Source organism: Hippocampus zosterae, chromosome 1 (genome assembly GCF_025434085.1).
Source record: "Hippocampus zosterae strain Florida chromosome 1, ASM2543408v3, whole genome shotgun sequence".
NCBI classification, from domain to species: Eukaryota; Metazoa; Chordata; class Actinopteri; order Syngnathiformes; family Syngnathidae; genus Hippocampus; species Hippocampus zosterae.
In genome coordinates, this window is record NC_067451.1 from 32633968 (window position 1) to 32658959 (window position 24992).

The 24992-nt window shown below is 43.7% G+C and overlaps 2 protein-coding genes across 3 annotated transcripts in view; both read left to right on the top strand.

The window, feature by feature from the left end:
- Positions 1-24992, top strand: part of LOC127597287 (uncharacterized) — a 339203-nt gene that overhangs the window by 176083 nt on the left and 138128 nt on the right. The gene's annotated exons all lie outside the window — the stretch shown is intronic.
- On the top strand, positions 10277-24410 carry si:ch211-153b23.7 (TNFAIP3-interacting protein 3). 2 transcript variants are annotated; one of them, XM_052060210.1, is made up of 7 exons: positions 10277-10514; positions 15095-15236; positions 19981-20124; positions 22350-22463; positions 22535-22693; positions 22889-23014; positions 23514-24410. In XM_052060210.1, the coding sequence occupies exons 1-7, from the start codon at positions 10402-10404 to the stop codon at positions 23715-23717; spliced, it is 1002 nt and encodes a 333-aa protein (XP_051916170.1). In that variant the 5' UTR covers positions 10277-10401; the 3' UTR covers positions 23718-24410. The 2 variants fall into 2 exon arrangements, with proteins under 2 accessions (XP_051916170.1, XP_051916179.1); XM_052060219.1 differs by having other exon boundaries at positions 10278-10514; positions 15125-15236.

A 24992-nucleotide genomic window follows, 5' to 3' on the forward strand; every position in this document is an offset into this window, starting at 1 on the left:
TGCTGTTGTGGGGCCGCCCAGCAAAGCCGCTGCATGGCACAGCAATACGCTGACTGGCGTCCAAGAAAGATGCAAGAGACACGTGAACGGAATCACCCCAGCAGGTCCGTCTCAGCTTGTGGACAGCACTGATGCATATTGTTGCTTCCCCTACTCCTGTCTCGTGGTGGAGTATTGACAGACTGACAAAGACGCAGCTGCCCTGCATAATCTCAAATGTGGTGTCGACATCATGGACCTGTAATTGCTCACTTACTTTGTGCGTGAAGGTACAAGGAGATGGCCGATGGTTGTATTTTATAACATCCTTGATATGGGTGCCACAAACTATTCTATTATGGGAATCTATTTTCCACTTTACCATTGAATTGCTAAGTGTGCATGCTCAGCCATGGGCGTACTGAGCAATTCCAGGTCCATGATGTCGACACCGCATTTGCATACCTGTCAACTTTTCGGAGCGCCAACCTGTATAAACTACCAAAAAAATCCTTATAAAGAGCAAAAAATCCTTATAACATACCAAAGCATTTTGTATGTCAAAATAACGGCAAAAACCCCCCCCACAAAATTTTCAATTATATTTATTGTAGATCTCCATAATACAATGTCTGGTTAATGTCTAATCATCATTCCACTTAGTGGCATTACTGTGTTCAGAGTTGTATTCCTGCGTTACTTTTTTTTATTTGGAGTTGGTGAAAAAACCCCCGAAAATGTTCAGAATCCGTATGATTTGTGCGATACGTAAGATTCACCACAAAATCCGTATGAACTATTGCTAAACCGCATGAGTTGACAGGTATGCATTTGAGATTGCGCAGGACAGCTGCGTCTTTGTCGGTGGCTAAGTACCCGCTCGTTAATGAGTACTGAAGAATGCAATGTACAGTAATTAGGGTGTGACACATATTTGGTTTCCGTAGGGGGGAAACAGAGTGGAGACTCAAGTGTCCCTCTTAGCAGTCTGAATGATTATAAAAATAGCTTCCTGTATTTTTAGGCAATAATAGCAAGTAGATGATTACCTGTCCCTGCCTCCAAACAGCTCGTTGCACCAATGCAACCACTTCTTTTTTGAAAATCTTGTCACCGTCACACCGTTGAGAAATTATAACATACAAGGCGACCAAACTGGTTACACTCACACCATGCCACCATGTAAACAGAACAACTTGAAATCAGCCAAGAAATCAGGAAAGATCCAATGTTTGATCATGTAGCGATGATACACAAACGTACTGAAGCATGAAGGAGTGCAGAAGGCAGTGTAAGGCGCACTTGGCAAAACCTTCTGAGCAAGGTTCCCCCATCCCACTCCTCAGGTAATGGCCCGAATTTGCAAGTACAGAGATGTTAATGTCGTCAGTTTGGACTAATGGCCCAAAAAGGGACACCACTGTCATGACATGAGGGAGCACCAAAACCCTCATGTCAGAAGACGCCCTCTGAGGGAAGTCAAAAATAAAATACTTTTAATGGTTCAACTCAGTGTTAATTAAGGAAATGATTGAGACAAAAAAAAAACAATTAACTACTCACGGAACCTGAAAGTGTTCACCAGTTCTGGGTGTAGCCCGCCTACTGCCCGATGACGGCTGGAAGAGGCTCCAGAACGTCATGCGACCCTCATGAGGAGGTGGATTAGAAAATGGATGGATGGATGGATGGATGAATATCTATTTAGAGATGAGCATGATGAATCGCACATATTTAATGATGAATAAATGTCATCCATCCATTTTCACCCCTATGGACAATTTAATGTGTTCCATTAACCTGCCATGCACATTTTTAGAATGGGGGAGGAAACAGGAGTACCTGGAGGCAACCCCCACAAGAACGGGGAAAACATGCAAAATCCACACAAGGCCGGAGCCCAGATACTGTTGGGGGGAGAGTGGCCTTCTTTCCCCCGCGCGTTCGTTTTCAGACAGTGAGGATGTTGGTTATCCAAATACAGGCTGGAGACGTTGAACAGTACCTTCGAAGGGGGTTTTTTTTTGTAACTAGCATTTTTATTATTTCAACCACACATAGGACCATACAAATCTGAACATATGAATACCGAGGACGTCGTTCATTTCCACCCGTGTTCAGTTTCCATTACAACGTCCATGCATGGCTGTAACGGCCCTTTAACATAGGGACCAACAGATGACATACAAAACTATTTGGAGGAAAAAAAGAAAATCCAAAAAAAAACACACACAAAAAAACAAAAACAAAAACAAAAAAAACCCTACAACTAAAAATAGTAGAATGTTGTGATCAACAGTGACAGGTGTCCCTTATGTTGGATTTATATCCGGAGTCTATAGTGATCTATCCCGATTTGTGGTGTCATTCCCTCATTCATTTATTTTTGTACTCCTCCCATTTTTCCCATCTCGTTTTAAACTTCCCTACTTGGACCCTTAATATGTATGTGAATCTTTCCAACTCAAATATTTCTCCCACTATTTCCAGCCACAGGTTCTTTGTTGGCGGGTCAGTTTTCAACCATGTTCTTGTTATGGCCTTCTTGCTGGCTACCAGCAACACCTTTACCAAGTACTCGTCTCTCTGTAGTACATTACCTTGATTTATATCGCCCAGATACATCACTAAGCCGGTCTTTGGTATTTCATAACCTATTATCTTTTTCAGTTCTCTCCAAACCTCTTCCCAATAGCCTTTCAGCCTTTGACATTTCCAAAATATGTGTGCATGATCTACCGATCTGTCCTGTCCACATAACCGCCAGCACTCACTCTGCCCTTGTTTGTATTTCCCGGTCATCCCTGGGGTTATAAAAAACCTCATAATATTTTTCCAACCAAACTCCCGCCAACGTCTCGAAGCGGTTGTTGATTGTTGTATCCTGCACATATTCAACCATACTTCCTCCGTTATCTCGGTTTGGAGTTCCTTTTCCCATTTCTCTTTTACGTACAGAGTCGAATTCCCCTTGTTCAGCAGGAGCCCTTTGTATAGGGATGAAATCACCGTACTCTTGCCCCCTTTATATGCATCCATCATTACCTGTACTACATCATGTCTTTCAGTTGTCGTATCCATTTTTATTTCTTTTGTATAATAGTCTCTAACTTGTAGATACCTGAAGAGGTCGCTCCTTTCTAGATCAAACATGTCTTTCATTTTTTGGAAGGTCGGTATCTCCCCCTTTTCTATCATCGTACTTATCGCTGTAATACCTTTTCTTTCCCATCTTTTGAAGCCATAATCTTTCCCTGGTTGAAAGTCCTCATCATGTGATAGCCACTTTAGGATCTTCACCTCCTTTTCTAATTTATTTTCTTTTACTATGGTGAACCATGTATTTAAAGTAAATTTTGTTATTTGATCAATCAAGCCCTCCTTTACCCGAAATAATCTTCTGTCCCCCAGCAGTGGTTGAGTCAGGTATTCCTCGGCCATCACTTCTATGTCTTTCCATTTTGCTCTATACTCTCTGTTACACCAACATGCCACTGCTCTGAGTTGTGCTGCACGGTAGTAATCCTTAAAATTCAGTACCGCCAATCCTCCCTTCTTCTTGGGCAACTGTAGTGTCGTCAACCTGATCCTCGGTCGCTTACCCCCCCAGATAAATCTTGAGGTCAGTTTATCCCATTCTATAAATTGTTTCTGTGGTATGGTTACCGGCAGCGACTGATAGAGGTACAGCAATCTCGGCAGTATGTTCATTTTGACCATTTCTATTCTAGAGATCAAGTCTAGGACATGTGTCGACCATCTCCCCAGGTCCGCCTTGATGGCTTGATTAATCTTTGTTTAGTTCGTTTCAAACAGTTTGTCCATGCTTTTCGTGACATACACCCCTAGGTATTTGACCGTCTCACTGTCCCATTTTACTTTGTATTTACCCTTCATCAACTTTGATGGTGTGTAGTTAAGTGCCAGGATCTGCGTTTTTGTCACATTAAGTCTATATCCTGAGCAACGTTCATATTCTTCCAATTGTTCCATCAGTTTGGGGACGCTCTCTTCCGGTTGTGTTACGTATGCTATCAGATCATCGGCAAACAGGCTCAATTTGTGTTCTGAGCCTCTCAGTTCCACGCCTTTGATGTTGTGATTCTGTCTGATTGCCTGTGCTAGAGGTTCAATGAAGATATTGAATAGTGTTGGTGAGAGGCAACATCCTTGTCTGGTCGACCTTTCAAGTGTTATTCGGTCCGTCAAGCTGCCATTCACTTTCACTCTTGCAGTTGGCCCGTTATACAGTGTCTGTACAACTCTAATCGAATCTCCGTTGAAGCCGAATTTTTCCATGACTTTATATAGATAGACCCACCGCACACTATCGAATGCCTTTTCTGCATCCATGCTCACCAACACTGCACTCGTTCCTGCCTTCCGAATCGCCTCCACTAAGTGTAAAGTTTTTCTTATATTATCCTGGGCCTGTCTCCCTTTGACAAAACCCGTCTGGTCTCTATCTATAATATCAGGCATGAAAGTCTCGAATCTTTTGGATATGATTGAGGTATAGATCTTATAATCAACGTTAAGTATGGATATTGGCCTGTAGCTACTACATAACTCTTTACTTTTACCCTCTTTGGGGATTATAGAGACTATTGCCTCTTTCCATGACGGTGTAATCTTGCCCTCCTTCATGGTATATCTTAGTGCCGATAGCAAAAGGGGACGTAATTCCTGTCTAAATATCTTGTAAAACTCTGAGGGGAAGCCATCACTACCCGCTGCTTTACAATTTTTCGTTCCGCTGATCGCGATCTCCAATTCTTCTGCAGTAATTTCAGAGTTCAGGGTTTCATTATCTTCTCCCCCTATTGATGGTAATTCCAGGTCCTCTAAAAATGTTGCAATACTCTCTTCATCTGCAGCATCCGGTTGTGTATATAAAGTCTTATAATACTGCCGAAATGCTTCCTCTATTTCCTTCGGTTCTTTTAATAATTCATTCGTTCTGGGGTACCTAATCTTGTGAATTGTGTTTAACACTTGTTGTACCCTTAACCTTCGTGCCAGTAATTTACTTGCCCTGGACCCACCTTCGTAGTAAACCTGTTTCACAAACCGTGCTCTTTTTTCCACCTCCGTTAATAGTATTCGATCTACTTCCTTTCTGGTGTCTGTGACCTTCATAAGTACCTCTGCGTTTTTTGTCCTTTTATGTTGATCTTCAAGTTCTTTCAGTTGTCTTGTTAAGTTTTCATATGACTCTTGTCTTATTCTTTTAAGCCGTATTGCATGTGCTATAAATTTTCCTCTTATTACTGCCTTCAGAGCATCCCACACAATATTTGGGTTAACTTCTCCATTGTCATTTTCTTCCCTATATTTGACTATATCTCCCTTTATTTCTTGTACTAATTCCTTGTCATTCAATAAACCTACATTCAACCTCCAAATTGTAGATTTCCTTCTACTGGTCAATTTCACTGTCATATACACTGCGCTGTGGTCTGACAAATCTGTGACACCAATTCTGCAGTCTTCCACCCTGTGTCTATCCTCTATCTTCACGAAAAAATGGTCTATTCTAGCATAGGTTGCATGTGGGTGAGAGTAATGTGTGTAGTCTCTATGTGATGCGTGTGTATCCCTCCATACATCGATTATCCCTAGTTGTTTTATTTGTGTGTTGATGCACTTGGTTATATGTATCCTAGACTTTCTTGTGCTTGTTGTATCCAAGTCATGGTTTAACACCACATTGAAGTCCCCTCCGCATATCAAGAGCCCTTCCATTTCCACAGCTATGATATTGAAAAGGTCTTCAAAAAAGTTCTTTTCACTATCTGGTGGAGAATATACATTGATTAATGTGACCTTCTCGCCTTCCATCATCCCCTTGACCACTATGTACCGCCCTTCTCTGTCCTTTATCTCTTTGTCAAATTCAAATTTCACTGAGTTCTTCATTAATATAGCCACCCCTCTCCTATGGCATTCTTTAAATGAACTATAGTATGTATTAGTGTACCCATACCTTTTCAATTTTTCATGTTCACGTGGCGTCAGGTGTGTTTCTTGTAAAAAAATGACCTGCATCTCCTCCTTTCTTAATTTTGTCAACACCTTCCCCCTCTTTACTGGGTTGTTCATGCCATTCACATTTAATGACACCACCTTTATGTCTCTATGTTGAACCATCAATCTTTTTGGGATATCCTGTATTTACCCCCATGTCCCGGATCACAACATACATACTAAACACTATAACCATAAAACATAAAAAATTGTCAACATCAATCAAAAATTGAGTTTCCAAGGCATTAAGGGATTCCCTTTTCATATCCCCTTTCCCCTGTTGGTGGGTGGGGGGTAAAGCCTCTCCTAGTGAGAGGGCCCCCCTAGTGGCAGAGATCATCTCCAGTGCTGATCTCCCGAGCTCACTACAAAAGTCCAACAATGCAGTTCAAGAGCTCCCGGTCGGAGCTTTGTATATTTTTAAACATTCTTTAACCTACTTCAGTGGATTATTTTGGGAAAAGAAGTGAGTCAGTGAGAATTTCCTGTACCTCTGTACTCCAGTCCTCCACATCACCTGCTCTTTCTTCCAGCATCTCAATATCCTTCCTTTGCACCCGGATGTCAGCGTTCACGGATTCGAGCTTTCTGTTAGTTTCCTCCCGCAAGTTTTCAAGTCCTTGTTTCATCTCCTCCATTTGTTTGGCGATTCTGTCCAATTTGCCGTCCAAATGGTGTTGTCCCGTGTCCATTTTGGCTCTTATTTCTCCGAGTCCGCTCTGTAGATTAGCCTGCAATGCCGACACCCAGGCAGGTTGATTGTCGAAGTCGCGAGCTAATGCTATGTTAGCAGTAGCCGCTAGCGCCGATCCCCCTTCCCCTTCGTTGTGCGTGTTTTCAGTCTGTTTCTCGCTCTTCTTCTTCTTTTCCTTTCCCTTTCCAGGCAGAGCTTTGTTCATACCCATCTTATCATGTGTTCGGATCGCCGCCTCCGTTCTTTTGTCGATTTTTTTCTCCGTTTTTTGCTCGTACGGCCGGGAGCTCCTCGCGTTTGCTGCTTACCCTCTCGCTGTCATACCGGAACTCACCTTCGAAGGGTTTTATTTTTCTTTTCTGCAGTTTACGAATCGATTTGGGCTCCCGAGGGTTTCAGATTTCAGTCAAGAAGCGTAGGGGAAAAAAACAGTCATGAGAATATGCAGTATAGAGACAATATGATAATGAGAGGCGGGGAGTTACGCATCCATGCAAATCCCAGAAACAAAGAAATGAACATGTCATCTGACCCGGTGTGGCCGGAAGAAGTTAGGAAAGTCCAGACCTCTCCCACTGTGTGTAAATCTCGAGATAAGAGTGACAGCCATCAGGAACTTTGCCGAGATGGGGGGGCAAAAGAAGACACTTGACGGCTGTTAATCACTCAAGGGGGGAAAAGGATGTAAGCTTAACAGTACATTCTTTGTTTTAAGTGTTTAAACAGATGTTCAGGAGACTGGTATTGGCACCCACAGCAAGGCCAAACTCCTCAAGAGCATATTACATTGTTTCTTTCAAATGTTTGAACAGATACAACAAACAGAGAGGAATAATTCCTTAACAGTACGAACCCTTGACCTCTGCACTCTGAGTCAAACGTGCATCACCAGTCAACCACCGTGCCACGATAAATGAGGATAAGGGATACAGAAAAAGGATGGATGAATGTCTGTGCTTGTTCCAGAAGCATTTCCTCCTGCCTTGATGTCTCCTCATCACTGTGATTTTCTCCACATGCGTCTCACTGCCTCGTGTATGAATAATCTGTGTCTACCCTTGTCTTTCCCTTGTCAGATCGGCTTGTCTTCTGTCACATCTTGAATCGGCCATTGCTGGAGGCCTTGTTTTCCATCTTATCAAGAGTCCGTGCTTTTGTTTCTTGTGCTTCCTGAGTTTGTGAACTGGATTAATAACTGTTGTTGCTATTTTTGTCCCCAGTTTACTGAGATTTGAATTTGTTACTTCACAATTTTGAGTTTCCTGCAGTACGGTGTTTTTTTGTGTGTGTGTTTTAATCTTTCAATATGAACTGTCGTTTATCAAATTGTTGAATTGAGCTTTTGGGTCCTTTTTTCATCCTTGTCAGTAAGTTCACTTCACTTTTCTCTGTCTGATTTCTTTTTTGGCAGACAGTACTTCCATTCTACGACGCATCGATCTTTAGATTGAGACTTGTCACAAGTTTGACACGCGCAGTAGCTCCTCTTTAATACTGGTTATGTATAGACTGTGGTTCTTGTGGTTCTTAACTTTGTTGAAGGTACCGAACCCCACCAGTTCATATGCAGATCCACCGAACCCTTAGTGAAAAATGAAAATATGATTCAAGAAGTGTTCCTTCAGTTTTGCCGGTGCGAGACGAGAGTCGCTCAACTTGGCATGACAAATCATGCAGATAGGACGCTGACTCCCATCACTTTCCGTGATGCATGTGAATCCATGTTGCACATATTGGTTTGACCACTTTTTTTTTTTTTTGCTTGACATAGCATGTGTTAAAACATTAACAAAAAAATTAAATCACATCACGTACGATTACAACATTCACATGCTGACTATTGAGCGAACTGAATTTCCCGCAGGACTGATTGGCCAAGCAATGTCATGTGATCATCTGCAGCCAGTGATGGCCAAGGGGGCGTGTCATAACTAATTGACATCTTGAGTCGGGGGTGCCTTACCCTCCATGGCAGAGGCTCTGTCGAACCCCTGAGACTGATTCACCGAAGCCCTGGGGTTCGCTGATTTTTTTTCGATACATTAATGGGTGCTATTTTCTTAACATTACGGTGCGAGCATGCAACTGTAACACAGAAAACACGGTTTAAACTGTCGTCGCAGATCGCGGCCGCCGCCATGTTTCAATGTTGTTGACAGAAGACAGGGCAAATGATGCAATAGTGCGAGAGTTTGCACCGTTGTAAACCCTCCACACCAAAATGTAGAGGGTTGTTTGAAAAAAATGCCGACCGTAAAGTTTTTTTTCGACGTAGAAATTCTCGGTCTGTCGGGTTACCGGAAACACACTACTTTTTTTATACACCTAATGCTTTGTTCTGTTTAATTGCCTTCTTTTTCAAACGTTAGGATCGGATTTTGTTTATTTTTTTTTTTTCATCAAGTCATAGCTGCACATAGCACATCACCTTGGTACCTCCGGAGTTGTATTTCAAAATAAGAGAGCAGTTAAAATTCATCAAATGTCTCCCTTTCTAACATTAATAAGTGTTCTCATGCAGTTTGAGGATGCTAAAAGTCATTTGCCTGTACCCTTTATACGACTGCAGCCAACAGTGTTTGAAAAGAACCAACACAAGCTAAGTACATTTGATTGCTAGCTTACTCTCAAACTGCTTGGCTGAGGATGTGGTTTACTGTTACCTGTAGAGCCATCTGGAAAGAGACAGCTACGTAAGGCCGTTCCTGCTTTCTGTGGGTTGACGTTTACTCAACAGGTCGCCCTGTGTTTTACGCCGTCACTCTGCGGTAGTTTCTCTCAGAAGTGACTGTGTAATGTGCTCAACTCTTAATGGCTGATCATATAGATCATAGGTGTCAAACTCCTGTCCTACATTATTTTCCAAGTCTCCCTGTTGCAACACACCCGATTCAAATGAACAGGTTCAATATCAGGCTTGCGCAGAGCTTGCTGATGATCTGATCATTCCAATCAGGTGTGTTGCAAATGGGAGACTTGGAAAACATGCAGGACAGCGGCCCTCCAGGACCTGAGTTTGACACCTATGACATAGATAGAAACTAAGTGAGACGAAAACAAAAGCAGTAGTATTCTAAGAGAAGGTACGCAAATGGACATCCGCTTTCTTTATCTATTGAAAATAGCTATGCAATGCCTTAGTTGTTGTTTTTTTTTTCATCAAGTTGAGAGGAATTCCCTCAAAAATCATGAGAACCCCCCCCCAAAAAAAACCAAAACAAAACAAAATTGTGACTGTAAAATCACAAAGACAGTGAATGGACTCACGCTAGGGCATGTGTACAGTAAAAAAGTATTAATATGTATGTTATGTATCTTGTTCAGTATGATGTATTGTTGTTCCACTTCATTTGCCCTCTGGTGAGTCTATTCAGCTTCTGACTTCTTCTCCCCATACAAAACATGAAACATTCATCGTCTCAAGTTTCCCAGGTAAAATCTGAAAAAATCCGCCATCACTTCATGCAATTTTCAAGATATTTTCACAGTCAACCACAGTGGGTCCACGCCAATACAGCGCAGCATTGTCAGAGCGTCATTTCCTCTTCTCAAACTTCCATATCACATGGCCCCGACCCCAGCGACTTCCTCCTTTGTTACACAGCAATACTGACACTCGCTATTTACTTCCCCCGTCAGGGGCTGCGATTGAGAGCAGAAATCTCATTCTTCATTATTTGGGAATGCCCATCTGATCAGCTATGGATCAAGAGAAGCTGGCTCGCAAGTCTTCATCTTCATCAGCGGCAGATAAACACAAAGATTCAACCGGGACAAGTGAAATCGACCCCATAAAATCATCAGAAACATCATGGTGTGTATCGTTTATGTTTCTATTCATGAGTAAAGTAGGACACGTCTCCCTTTGCGGTTGAAAATATATTGACGAGTGATTGTGGAGTGATGTTGTCACCTGTGAATCAATTTTCATGCCCTCTTCATATCTGTTAGCTTTATTTGTATGATGAACACCAAAAATTTATTCAATTTTGGAGAAACCAGGACTATGTTCATCATCATTTCAGACGCTTATATATTTAAGAAAAGAGCACCCATGAAGAGGAGGAACAAAGAAGTGACCATGGAGTTTCCAATGAGGTCATCACAAGTGACATTATCGAACTTTCCCCGCCACATACAGTAATCTCATTTCTAGTCATCCACTTGAGGTTGCATGTTTTCCTTTCAAAATTATAATCTCATGGTGGTGACGCAAATGATGGCAATATGAAGCCAGGTGTCCCGAGATAGCGGCTGGCTCGACACATTTGTTATCCCCCTCTTTATCATCCAACTTGAAAGGGTTACGACCATATTGCTAGGCATGCAGTGGCCTTTTGGTGCCCTTCCAAGACAGTTTAGGAAGGGAAACTTTGTAAAAATGCGTTACAGTGTTTATCAGCTGTCAGAAAGACAAAAGTCGGAAGGATCAAGATCAGCATGCACTGTACAACGCTGTGACAGCTGTGGGCCACTCAAATTGGTTGACACATACTCTTCTACTTAAGTGTTGTACATAAAATGAATGAAATAACATCTAGACCTGTGTTAGGTGAAAGATGATTTTAGATTTTTCCAAGGAACAACAAATGTACAGCAAAAACAGCTCATCCAGTGGTTGTCACAATCACTGTTTTTCTTCGGTTCAAAACCATACCAAATAATGTTTTAAGATCCCAGAATTGCAGTCTCAGACAAACTGCGACAACAAAAAGATTGATAAACAGAAATTGCTGGTCACAAGAAGCCATGACAAACAAGGCATGAACAAAAAGCCCTTGCAAAAGGCAAGGTAAAGTAACACAGAGAATTCGAACAAAATGGCAAGAGTCCAGTTGACACACAATACAAGAGAAGATCAAAAAGCCCAAATAACACCACTACTGACAAGACCAGGAACTAAGAGAGAAAAATGACGATGAACGAGATAGTGAGGTCTAGAAAACAACACTTGAGCATAAGCAGCAAGCAAGGTCAACAATCTGACAGTGACTAGGCAGCTTGGCAGTCTTGAAAAACATGGCAAGGCTTGATTGGTAAACGCAGAACACGTGCACCTGCTGGAGGGAAACACCCTTCACTCCAGCTTGGGCTGAAAACAAAACAAACAGACAAGACATGACAGTCTTCAACTAACATGAACTCTACTCTGTCTGTCTTCCATCGTATTCACTCACATCAAGAAAATGTCGTCATCCTCTCACTTAATGATACAGGAACTGTCCACCTACTCGCAATCAAGGCACGAGAGAATTTCTGTCCGACGAGAATATATGGATTTTTGATTGCAGAAAGTTTCACCTGGGAGGGTTTTTACTGAAATTATGACATCTTGATATAAGTCCATCTCATACTTCTAAGGGTGGTGGTTTGAATACGGGAACTGGCCTTCCTGTGTCGGTTTTGTCCCACATTCCAAAAACAAATAACGTATTACCAAAATTTCCTGTGAATAATGTACTTTTTTTTGCCCCCTCCCATGCCCATAAAATACCTAAGATCTAGGGAGAGTATTGTACAAGGGTCCAGTGGTAAAAAAAAAAAAAAATACATCACCTTGTATATACACAGGTTTATTCAGAGGTTTAGCAGTAGGAGTTGTTAAAAAAGAAAAAATGAATACTTTTGTTCCAACATGATATTTAATGTGAAAAGTTTCAAAAAATCAGCTGGGGTAGCCTCGCCTGTGGCTCTAAAGAGAATATGGGATACATAAAATGAATGCATGAAAGTGTTTTAAACTTGCCCATGCATTTCTTGCATTCAAAACCTCAAATTAAACTATGAACTATAAAATATTTTCCAGAGGTCCGCACCTTGTAAAATGGTAATCAAATCAGAGCAGGATTTAAAAGGAAGATGATCTAAATATCTGCTGAGCAAGAAAAAGTGACAATCAAGATGGATAGACTGTAGGCTTTTTGGGCTAAGCTTGTTCAAAATCATGATAATTAATCTTTAATATGCTCCCTATTGAGTCCATAACTTTAAGCTGTCATTTTAGAGACTGATACACTGGTGTACGCTAACATAATTCAGTTCTCTTGAACAATCTAATTGAACAACTTGGCTTTTCAAATAACTCCAGCTTGGCTGAAGAAGAAATCACACCCCAGTGCAGTGCACATACAGTAAGTGGATGAAATTAAGCCTTTCTGCGGGGGAGTCCGGCCTTAAGGGAGATGAGGTTGCAGTTCGTCTTTCTCTTCGGGAGTCCTGCAGCACGCATGTGTGGCGATGCCGCGGGCGCTACATGCAAAGCTGAGTGTATTCTTCTAGGACATTTGTCATCTCCGTTTTCTCCCTGCAGGCGACTCCTCTGAGACGAGACCTCACAACACCGCCACTGAGCAAGCTGCTATGACTAATTAATGCCTTTTTTGCTTTGCTCTCATCCAAAATACTTGAATAGTTCTTATTAGCTTCCAATCTAATGATGGTCAACATTTGCTGACTTTCTTGAGTGCCGATTGTGACTACAAATACGTGCAGTATATCTGTGTGTGTCTGCGTGGGTGAACATAATGGCTTGGGTTTTATTCTCCGAAAGTGCACTCACTCTATGTGAGTGGGTGTTAAAAGAGCCCTGAGGTTCTTTTGTGCATATGTGTTTGCTTTTATTAATGGAAATCCTATGCTACTGCTTTCCACCATCAGACCAAAGTAACAAGACGTACAAATGTATTATTTAATTTATTACAGCGCTGAAGTAGATTTTAAAGGTATCTGTACTTTATTTGAGGATTTATTTTTCTGCTGATTCTCTCTCTCTCTCTATCTTTGGATATATAGATATATACAGTATAAAATATATATATATATATATATATATATATATATATATATATATATATATATATATATATATATATATATATTATTCATTCATTCATTCATCTTCCGAACCGCTTGATCCTCACTAGGGTCGCGGGGGGTGCTGGAGCCCATCCCAGCCGTCTCCGGGCAGTAGGCGGGTGACACCCTGAATCGTTTGCCAACCAATCACAGGGCACACAGAGACAAACAACCATTCACGCTCACACTCACACCTAGGGACAATTTAGAGTGTTCAATCAGCCTGTTACGCATGTTTTTGGAATGTGGGAGGAAACCGGAGCACCCGGAGAAAACCCACGCAGACCCGGGGAGAACATGCAAACCCCACACAGGGAGGCCGGAGCTGGAACTGAACCCAGTACCTCCGGACTGTGAAGCCAACGTGCTAACCACTGGGCTACCGGGCCGCCCTATATATATATCTATATATCTATATATATCTATATATATATAAATGCTCATCTCACCCCTCGGGTGGTGTCCGTCCCTCATTCAGCTCGGGTCCTCTACCAGAGGCCAGGAAGCTTGAGGGTTCTGCGCAGTATCCTTGCTGTTCCCAGCACTGCACATTTCTGGACTGAGATGTCCGATGTTGTTCCCGGGATCTGTTGCAACCACTCATCTAGTTTGGGGGTCACTGCCCCGAGTGCTCCGACCACCACAGGCACGACTGTGACCTTTACCTTCCAGGCTCTCTCCAGCTCCTCTCTGAGCCCTTGGTATTTCTCGAGTTTCTCGTGTTGCTTCTTTCTGATGTTTCCATCACTTGGGACCGCTACATCCACTACAACGGCTTTCCTCTGCCCTTTATCTATGATCACGATATCTGGATGGTTCGCCATTACCATCTTGTCAGTCTGGATCTGGAAGTCCCACAGGATCTTCGCTCTGTTATTCTCCACCACATACATATACATATACATATATATGTATATATATATATATATATATATATATATATATATATATATATATATATATATATATATATATATATATATATATATATATATATATATATATGGAGTGTGTTTTTATAAACAGCCAGAGAACTACAACACAGTCCTTTCTCTTACTGTCTTTCGTCAATTTTATACACACACCCATATATATATATATATATATATATATATATATATGTATGGTAACCTGATAACATATATATATATATATATATATATGTATATGTGCATGGGATTATGCTTTTATTCAATGATTTGATTCAATATGGAACGGCTCAGTTGGAGAGGGCATGAATGAGTATCTTGTCATTTTCCATAAATTTGAATTAACTTGTCAATCAGTGCTGAAAATCTTGCAGTTTCATCAGTAAAAGATGAATTGATACGAATCTTCATCCAATTTTTAAGTGCAGCGATTCAATTCGGTTCAGTTCGGTGTAAATCACATCTTTTAAACCAAAACTGATTTAAATTGATTTTGTGACACCGCCATACATCTATTAAACACAGGGGGTGCTTACTTTTGTCGCCAGCTCTGCTTTTTGTCTGACTTTGTGGTGGTGGTTACATGTACCGGTACTTTATGTTTGTACAGGTTGGACAGTGTGCATTTGTTGTCTTGCAGGTCACCATCTATGGAGCAGCAGGTCACTGAGAGTATGAGCATCATCTCGGCCGACCAGGAGAAGCTGCTTCTCCTCAACAAGAACACGGAGCTTCGCAGAGTCAACAAAGAGGTACGGCTTGACTGTTCCTTGTGCTGTGCTCTCGTATGTGACGTTGGAAAGGACACGGCTGCTTATCAAAATCAGAGGACATGGGCGTTGTGTGAAATATTGCTGCTTAGATGTCGAAATGACTGTTCACCCCCCCCCCCCCCCCCCGCCCCCCACAAATCATATGACCTTGCGCTACTTCCCGATTTTAAAGAGAAAAGGAAAAATGAGTCTGTTTTTTTTTAAATGCAACTATTATTTATTTCCATTTCATATGAACTCGCCCTCTGATAAATATGCCCGCATCATTACAATAGAGATGCATATGTGATGGTGCAGTGCGTTTTTATACACAGCCAGAGGACTACAACACAGTCCTTTCTCTTACTGTCTGTCGTCAATTAAAAGAGGCACAAAAGCGTTGTGTGCTAATTCTTTCAGCTGCTGACTGAAGTATATGACAAACTACACTATGACAAAATCAACACTGATTTCTATAAATTCCTCAACAACCCTTTCAGGGACGGCGGTTACTACAATTGACAGTTTATCATGTTATCAGGTTACCATTATGTTGACCGCGATCGAGCGGTAGATCGCAGACTGGTCCCATGTCCATCATGAGGAGTGTAGAGGAGAAAAAAAACAAACAACAATTTGTGTGTCTTTGTGCATGTTAGTAATATATTCTTTTATGTTAATGTACACTGCAACCTAATCATCCTATCAGTCTGATTTTCACAAAAAGTATTAACAAAATAAAGTATTAAAAAGCAGGTAAATCTTTAACCTACGGTGGCGCGCGACCTGCGCCACCGGAAGTTGTTCGTGCTCAGCAGTCTGCAATTGCAGCTTGTGATCAGAGCTGTTGCGCTTTATCTTTTATCGTTGTCATTATTCTCATTCAGAGTTTGTTTCATGTACAAGTCACCGAGGGCACGGGCAAAGAATAGGAAACTGGCGGGCCAAGAGAAGCAGTTTAAAATGGTACATGTGAGCTACGATGGTTAACCGGCTGCAAAAGTGCGTCGCATGCCTCCGTGTCAGGCTGTTTGTTGCTCATCATGGTGTGCGTGTGTATGTGCGTGCGCATGCGCCGTAACGGGTCAATCGCGGGAGGTTTGTTGATGGAAAAGTCGATCTTTGGTCCAAAAAGTTTGGGCATCCCTGGTTCACAAGTTGCATGATCTGCTTAAATTGAGTCATTAATTGTACTGAATATAAAATATATACCCCTCCGTGAGTCGTCACCTTACCGTGGTGGAGGGGTTTGTGTGTCCCAATGATCCTAGAAGCTAAGTTGTCTGGGGCTTTATGCCCCTGGCAGGGTCACCCATGGCAAACAGGTTCTAGGTGAGGGGCCAGACAAAGCACGGCTCAAAGACCCCAATGATGATTACGATAAATGGATCTCGGTTTCCCTTGCCCGGACGCGGGTCACCGGGGCCCCCCTCTGGAGCCAGGCCTGGAGGTGGGGCTCGTTGGCAAGCGCCTGGTGGCCGGGCCTACACCCATGGGGCCCGGCCGGGCACAGCCCGAAGAGGCAACGTGGGTCCCCCTTCCCATGGGCTCACCACCCATGAGAGGGGCCAAAGGGGTCGGGTGCAATGTGAGCTGGGCGGCAGCCAAAGGCGGGGACCCTGGCGGTCCGATCCTCGGCTGCAGAAGCTAGCTCTTGGGACATGGAATGTCACCTCTCTGGCAGGGAAGGAGCCCGAGCTTGTGTGTGAAGCAGAGAATTTCCGACTGGATATAGTCGGACTTGCCTCCACACACAGCCTGGGTTCTGGTACCAGTTCTCTCGAGAGGGGTTGGACTCTCTTCCACTCTGGAGTTGCTCACGGTGAGAGGCGCAGAGCAGGTGTGGGCATACTCATTGCCCCCCGGCTCAGTGCCTGTACATTGGGGTTCACACCGGTAGACGAGAGGGTTGCCTCCCTCCGCCTTCGGGTGGGTGGACGGGTCCTGACTGTTGTTTGTGCATATGCACCAAACAGCAGCTCAGCATACCCACCCTTTTTGGAGTCCCTGGAGGGTGTGCTGGAGAGTACTCCTGCTGGGGACTCCCTTGTTCTGCTGGGGGACTTCAATGCTCACGTGGGCAATGACAGTGAGACCTGGAGGGGCGTGATTGGGAGGAACGGCCCCCCCGATCAGAACCCGAGTGGTGTTTTGTTATTGGACTTCTGTGCTCGTCACGGATTGTCCATAACGAACACCTTGTTCAAACATAAGAGTGTCCATATGTGCACTTGGCACCAGGACACCCTAGGCCGCAGTTCGATGATCGACTTTGTAGTTGTATCATCGGATTTGCGGCCGCATGTTCTGGACACTCGGGTGAAGAGAGGGGCGGAGCTGTCAACTGATCACCACCTGGTGGTGAGTAGGCTCCGATGGTGGGGGAAGATGCCGGTCCGTCCTGGCAGACCCAAACGTATTGTGAGGGTTTGTTGGGAGCGTCTGGCGGAATCCCCTGTCAGAAGGAGTTTCAACTCCCACCTCCGACAGAGCTTTTCCCATGTTCCGGGGGAGGCGGGGGACCTTGAGCCCGAGTGGACCATGTTCCGTGCCTCTATTGTTGAGGCGGCCAATCTGAGTTGTGGCCGTAAGGTGGTTGGTGCCTGTCGTGGCGGCAACCCCCGTACTCGCTGGTGGACACCAGCAGTAAGGGATGCCGTCAAGCTGAAGAAGGAGTCCTATCGAGCCTTTATGGCCTGTGGGACCCCAGAGGCAGCTGATGGGTATCGATTGGCCAAGCGGGCCGCGGCTTCGGTGGTCGCCGAGGCAAAAACCCGAGCGTGGGAAGAGTTCGGTGAGGCCATGGAAGCCGACTTCCGGACGGCTTCGAGGAAATTCTGGTCCACCATCCGACGTCTCAGGAGGGGGAAGCAGTGCACCACTAACACTGTGTACAGTGGGGATGGGGCGCTGCTGACTTCGACTCGGGACGTTGTGAACCGGTGGGCAGAGTACTTCGAAGACCTCCTCAACTCCACCAACACGCCTTCCTTGGAGGAAGCAGAGCCTTGGGACTCTGAGGTGGGCTCTCCTATCTCTGTGGTTGAAGTCACTGATGTGGTTAAAAAGCTCCTCGGTGGCAAGGCCCCAGGGGTGGATGAGATCCGCCCGGAGTTCCTCAAGGCTCTGGATGTTGTGGGGCTATCCTGGTTGACACGCCTCTGCAACATCGCGTGGACAACAGGGAGAGTGCCTCTGGATTGGCAGACCGGGGTGGTAGTCCCTCTTCTTTTTAAAAAGGGGGACCGGAGGGTGTGTTCCAACTACAGAGGGATCACACTCCTCAGCCTCCCTGGTAAGGTCTATTCAGGGGTGCTGGAGAGGAGGGTCCGTCAGGAAGTCGAGCCTCAGATTGAGGAGGAGCAGTGTGGTTTTCGTCCCGGCCGTGGAACAGTGGACCAGCTCTACACCCTGAGCAGGGTCCTTGAGGGTATGTGGGAATTCGCCCAACCAGTCTACATGTGTTTTGTGGACTTGGAGAAGGCGTTTGACCGTGTCCCTCGGGGAGTTCTGTGGGGGGTGCTTCGTGGGTATGGGGTACCGAACCCCCTGATACGGGCTGTTCGGTCACTATACCACCGATGTCAGAGTTTGGTTCGCATTGCCGGCAGTAAGTCGGAATCGTTTCCAGTGGAGGTAGGACTCCGCCAAGGCTGCCCTTTGTCGCCGATTCTGTTCATAACCTTTATGGACAGAATTTCTAGGTGCAGCCGAAGCGTTGAGGGGGTCCGTTTTGGGGGCCTCAGTATTGCATCCCTGCTTTTTGCAGATGATGTGGTGCTGTTGGCTCCTTCAAACGGGGCTCTCCAACTCTCACTGGAGCGTTTCGCAGCCGAGTGTGAAGCGGTTGGGATGAAAATCAGCACCTCCAAATCTGAAACCATGGTCCTCAGTCGGAAAAGGGTGGAGTGCCCCCTCCGGGTCGGGGAGGAGATCTTACCCCAAGTGGAGGAGTTCAAGTATCTTGGGGTCTTGTTCACGAGTGGGGGTAGGAGGGAGCGGGAGATCGACAGGCGGATCGGTGCAGCGTCTGCTGTGATGCGGACGTTGTATCGGTCTGTCGTGGTGAAGAAGGAGCTGAGCCAAAAGGCGAAGCTCTCAATTTACCGGTCGATCTACGTCCCAACCCTCACCTATGGTCACGAGCTATGGGTCGTGACCGAAAGAACGAGATCCCGGATACAAGCGGCTGAAATGAGTTTTCTCTGCAGGGTGTCCGGGCTCTCCCTTAGAGATAAGGTGAGAAGCTCAGTCATCCGGGAGGGGCTCAGAGTCGAGCCGCTTCTCCTCCACATCGAGAGGAGCCAGATGAGGTGGCTTGGGCATCTGATTCGGATGCCTCCTGAGCGCCTCCCCGGTGAGGTGTTCCGGTCATGTCCCACCGGGAGGAGACCCCGAGGAAGACCCAGGACACGCTGGAGAGACTATGTCACCCAGCTTGCCTGGGAACGACTCGGGATCCCCCGGGGAGAGCTGGAAGAAGTAGCTAGGGAGAGGGAAGTCTGGGCTTCCCTGCTAAAGCTGTTGCCCCCGCGACCCGGCCCCGGATAAGCGGTAGATGATGGATGGATGGATGGATGGATAAAATATATATAAAAAAATAAAATAAAATGACAGGTGTAAGCTTCTTTCAAGCGTCATACCAAGTTGGTTGTGTTGGGCAATGCCCAAATACAAAATCCAACAGCGTTGCAATGATGATAATGATTTTAATGACAGTGGCGATGAAATGTTTGTGTTGCAGTTAATGAAACTGAATGAGGAGTGGGACCAGATGTATCACAATACCACCCTGGGGTTGCAGCAGCAGCTGGAATGTTTGGAGCAGGAAAACACCACCCTCAAAGAGTTGAATGGCAAACTGCTGTTGAGAGTCGAGAACCAACAGGTAAACATATACAGCAACGTGGAAAAAATCCCCGATGTCTCAGGGTGAGCTGGAGCCGATTCTTGCTGACTTTGGACTGATTGCCTGTCAGTCATTTGGTACAGATTGACAAACAACCATTTACACTCACAATGACACCCGCAGTCACACAAAGTGCTCATTTCAATGCTCGTTGAGAACATTTACTGCTGCCATCAAGATTTTTCCAAGGTTACTAACTTGTTCTTACTTTTATCGAAGGGCAATTCATTTGAACGTAAATACGGAGAGAACATTGCAACTTGCTCGGCATACAAATGGGACTATAACACTCCAAGTCGATTTCTACCCAACTTGGCGCCTCCCACAAGACAGAGATCTTAGCACAAACAAGATGTCCTTCTTCTTGATGTTGACAACCACTCACTTCAACACGAACATGCGAAAAAAATATTTCACTCTCGTTTGTTTTTATGTTGTTTTGACCTTTCTTTTTCATTTTGGAGCGGGGGGGCTTAGAGCAGGTTTATCACTTATAATCAGTCTTACTTTTTTTCAAAAAATTGTGTTTAAGTTTTTATGATTTAGTCTTGGTTTTAGTTTTTTTTTTTTTTATTTATGTATGAAGTATTTGTTGAATGCAAGAAAAAGGTGTAAGTATTTTTTCTTCTTATTTTCTTTTTTCTTTTTATTTTTTTGTGAAAATGAGACTGATAGGATGATTACGGTGCAGTGTACATTAAAACGAAAAAATATATTTCATGTACAGAGACACTCAAATAAAAGCAATATATATATATATATATATATATATATATATATATATATATATATATATATATATATATATATGTGTATATATATATATATATATATATATATATATATATATATATATATATATATACAGTCCTCCATTAAGCGCCTTCAGCTGGTCCAGAATGCCGCTGCTCGCCTCTTGACTGGTACTCGTAAGAGGGAGCACATAACTCTGGCATCCCTTCACTGGCTCCCCATACATTTTAGAGTTATTTTCAAGATCCTCCTCTTTGTTTTCAAATCTCTGAGTAATCTCACGCCACCTTACCTCTCTGAGCTCATCCTCCCCTACACACCTGCCCGGCGCCTCAGATCTGTGGACTAGATATTATTAGAAGTACCAAGAACTAAACTGAGGCTCAGAGGGGATCAAGCCTTTTCTGTTGCTGGTCCCTCTCTCTGGAATGACCTCCCACTGAATATTCGGCAAGCCTCCTCGCTGCCCATCTTTAAAGCCCTCCTCAAAACCCACTTGGATTCTTTGGCATTCGACTCGGCATGACTTAGATTTGTTCTTGGTTTTACTGTTTGGTGCTTTCTACCGCCTTTATTACCGATTTGTCTTACTGTTTATTGTGCATGTTAAATTGCTCCATGTACAACACTTTGTATGCAGCGATGGCTGTTTGAAAGTGCTCTATAAATACTGTTGACTTGACTCGACTTGACTCAAATGGTTGTTTGTTTGTTTTTTCTCCTCGACACTCCTTGGATCTACTTGGGACCTGTCTTAGATCTACCGGTAGATCAGGATCAACGTAATGGGTATCACTGATCTAAAGTGTTCAATCAGCCCGCCATGCATATTTTTGGAATGTGGGAGGAAAACGCAGTACCCAGAGAAAAGCCACGCAAGCCTGGGGAGAACATGCAAACTCCCCACTGGAAGGCCGGAGCCGGGATCGAACCCACAACCTCTGCACTGTGAGGTCAACGTGCTAACCACTGGACCCGCTTATAAACAAATATTTTTTTTCAATATAGGTTTTCACCTTACTGAGGGGTGAAAATTGTCCAGATTGTTGTGAATGTGACTGAGACTGCTTGTTTTTGCATTTGTGCCCTGTGCTTTGCTCGCAACCATTCGAGTGTGTATCCTGGCTCTCGTCCAAAGTGGTTTAGGCTCCAACCCACCCTTAACCCTCATTAGCATACGGGCAAAAGAAAACCGATAGATGGAGGTCGAATTCTATTTTATGAAATGCTGGAAAAATAACATTAGTGTGCCAGACTCTTCTGTACAACATCTCGAGACAAAAGTCACTCTCAAATATTGTAGAAAGTCTTCCCATTATTGCAAGGGACCAATTCCATGTTAACTGCTAAGGGTGTAGATGTGCCATAGTACATGACTGAGATGTTGGAAAAAAGCAATTTACCTAACTGAGATTGTGACCGACTACTAAGGTTTGACTCTGTGCGTGCAGAGTGCAAAGGACTATTACGAGCAGGCACTCATGCAGGAGCTGAAGAAGAATCAAGAACTACAAGAATATGTGAGGCTGCTGGAGCACCGAAAGAACCAGCTGCCTGTCCAAAAGGTATCTTCATCTCTCCATTGTGTCTGGTGAGAGTCTGTGAGCCCTGATGCAAGAATTATTTCTCTCATCAGGACAAGGTCCAGACAACGGTCCCCGACTTCTCCCCCACACCATGTGGGGCCCCATCATCTTCTAGCCTGGATGTGACACAGCAGGCCATACGCCTGAACTTTCACTCTCATCAAGAGGTGCGGGATATGAAAGACCATCTCGAAGCACTGAAGTGTCAGGTGGGCATTTCATTTCAACCCAGAATCGTAATGCTTTAAACTGACTGTTGCTATGGAGAAACAGCATTAAATTAGATGGACAAAAGCACCACCAAGTGGTTGCTAGCCTCTGTTCTTTAGATTTAATTTTTAATTTAAAGTTAATTGTTTGTTCTGGTATTGACCCAGTACCATGATGATGACTTGTGTCCGCAGACCGAGATCTATGAAGCAGAATATCAGACAGAGCACAACAAACACAAACACACACTGCAGGACAACCAAAGGTTGAGAAAAAAGAGGGAGGAGATGCGCCAACAGGTGGACCTACTGCAAGAGCAGGTAATGTTCAAATTGAAGGGCACACTCATTTTTGCGAGGCTTGTTCAAAGAAAAGTACAGTCTTCCTGCTTACTCCATAAGTGAGGGCTTTACTCCTGATTAAGTTCTTCACACAGATGACCCAAAAATCGTGATTCTTCATAAAAATTAGCAGAGGTAGAAAGAGATTATTACAATCGCTCCGATTCTTCCTGCTGGTCACATGTGGCCTCTTGTTGCTATGCTGAATTTGTGACGCACACTCAGAGAGCAGAAAGTCAAACAGCCACTGCTCTGAAAAGAGAATTGGATTTATTCACAGCACTCAAAGGAGAATGTCAATTTTGTTCATGCTGGATATTTTTTTGCCATAGATTCACTGCTTTGAATTTAATTAAAAATACTTAGGGAGAAAGAAAATGGAAGTAAAATAGTAAGAAACCAGTAGCGCTGTGTGTATGTGTGTGTGTGTGTTGATGATCATCCAACCTTTTTTATGCATTTTGATCTTTGGTCACAGCTAAAAATATACGAAGATGACTTTCAACGGGAGCGATCGGATAAGCAGATGCTGCAGCGACTGCTGCTGAAAAAAACTGCACCCAAGGACCCAGTGCTGGTGCATCGCTGCAATAATGAATCGCAGCCACCAAGAGTCGACAAGCGGACACGGGCTGCAGCCAGAATGAATCACCATCCGCTCTGTCCCAAGCATCAAAATTGAGGCCAAGACTGCACAAGGAGGAAAGCATGCACCCAAAAATTCAAAACATATTCATTATGCCTCAGAAAGTCCTGATAAAATACCGAACATTATGATTCAAAACACAGGATCAAAGCAACATGTGTGTGTGTGTGTATATATATATATATATATATATATATATATATATGTATTAGAGCTGCCGATTAAAAGATTTAATCTAATTAAAAAAGGAACTGTCATAATTAACTCAAATGAACTAAAAAATTAATCGTGATTACTCACGCATTTTTTATCGTTTCCCTGAATTTCCTTTTACCTTACCTCTCTGAGCTCATCTCACCTCACACACCTGCCCGGCGCCTCGGGTCTGTGGACCAAACATTATTAGAAGTACCAAGAACTAAACTGAGGCTCAGAGGGGATCAAGCCTTTTCTGTTGCTGGTCCCTCTCTCTGGAATGATCTCACACTGAACATTCGGCAAGCCTCCTCGCTGCCCATCTTCAAAGCCCTCCCCAAAACTCACTTGTATTCTTTGGCATTCGACTCAGCATGACTTAGATTTGTTCTTGGTCTTACTGTTTGGTGCTTTCTACCGCCTTTATTACCGATTTGTCTTACTGTTTATTGTGCATGTTAAATTGCTCCACGTACAACACTTTGTATGCAGCGATGGCTGTTTGAAAGTGCTCCATAAATACTGTTGACTTGACTTTTATATTTTTTGTCCTATTTTTCCCCATTTTAATGCTCTCATCAACATGGAATCATGAATCAGTTTTCTATATGCAAAATGCAAATATTTACTGAAATAACAATTTCGATTTTCAATTTTACATGAACATTTTTCACTTGGAGCAGTTATTCACACATAATCTCACACAATATTACTGTCCATCAACAACGGTGAAAAAAATATTTTGTCACACAACAGCTGCTTTAACAGCTCTTTTTATGGAATCAAAACAGAGCAATATAACATTATAAAGTGCACATCTAAGGTAAACTAGTACTCAGCCTACAGTGGATTTAAAACCATGGTTGCATACTTCATTTTTCACAAAAGGGACATAGACTCCCTGATCCACACAACCAGGATCTACAGCAGCGACATCGGGATGTCATTCGGGCTTGAGAAATGTAGTCGGATGGTGACTAAGAGAGGAAAGGTAGTCCGCACTGAAGGGGTCTCACTCCCTGAAGGAACAATAGCAGACATTGAGGACAGCTACAAGTACCTCGGTATACCACAAGCCAATGGCAACCTCGAACTGGCAACAAGGAAAGCGGCTAC

What these genes read in the sequence shown, in the direction of transcription:
- si:ch211-153b23.7 (XM_052060210.1), top strand. Translation starts at nt 10,402, where the DNA reads ATGGATCAAGAGAAGCTGGCTCGCAAGTCTTCATCTTCATCAGCGGCA. An exon ending in TTCGCAGAGTCAACAAAGAG is followed by an intron (nt 15,237 to 19,980) that starts GTACGGCTTGAC and finishes TTTGTGTTGCAG; the next exon opens with TTAATGAAACTGAATGAGGA. An exon ending in TGGACCTACTGCAAGAGCAG is followed by an intron (nt 23,015 to 23,513) that starts GTAATGTTCAAA and finishes CTTTGGTCACAG; the next exon opens with CTAAAAATATACGAAGATGA.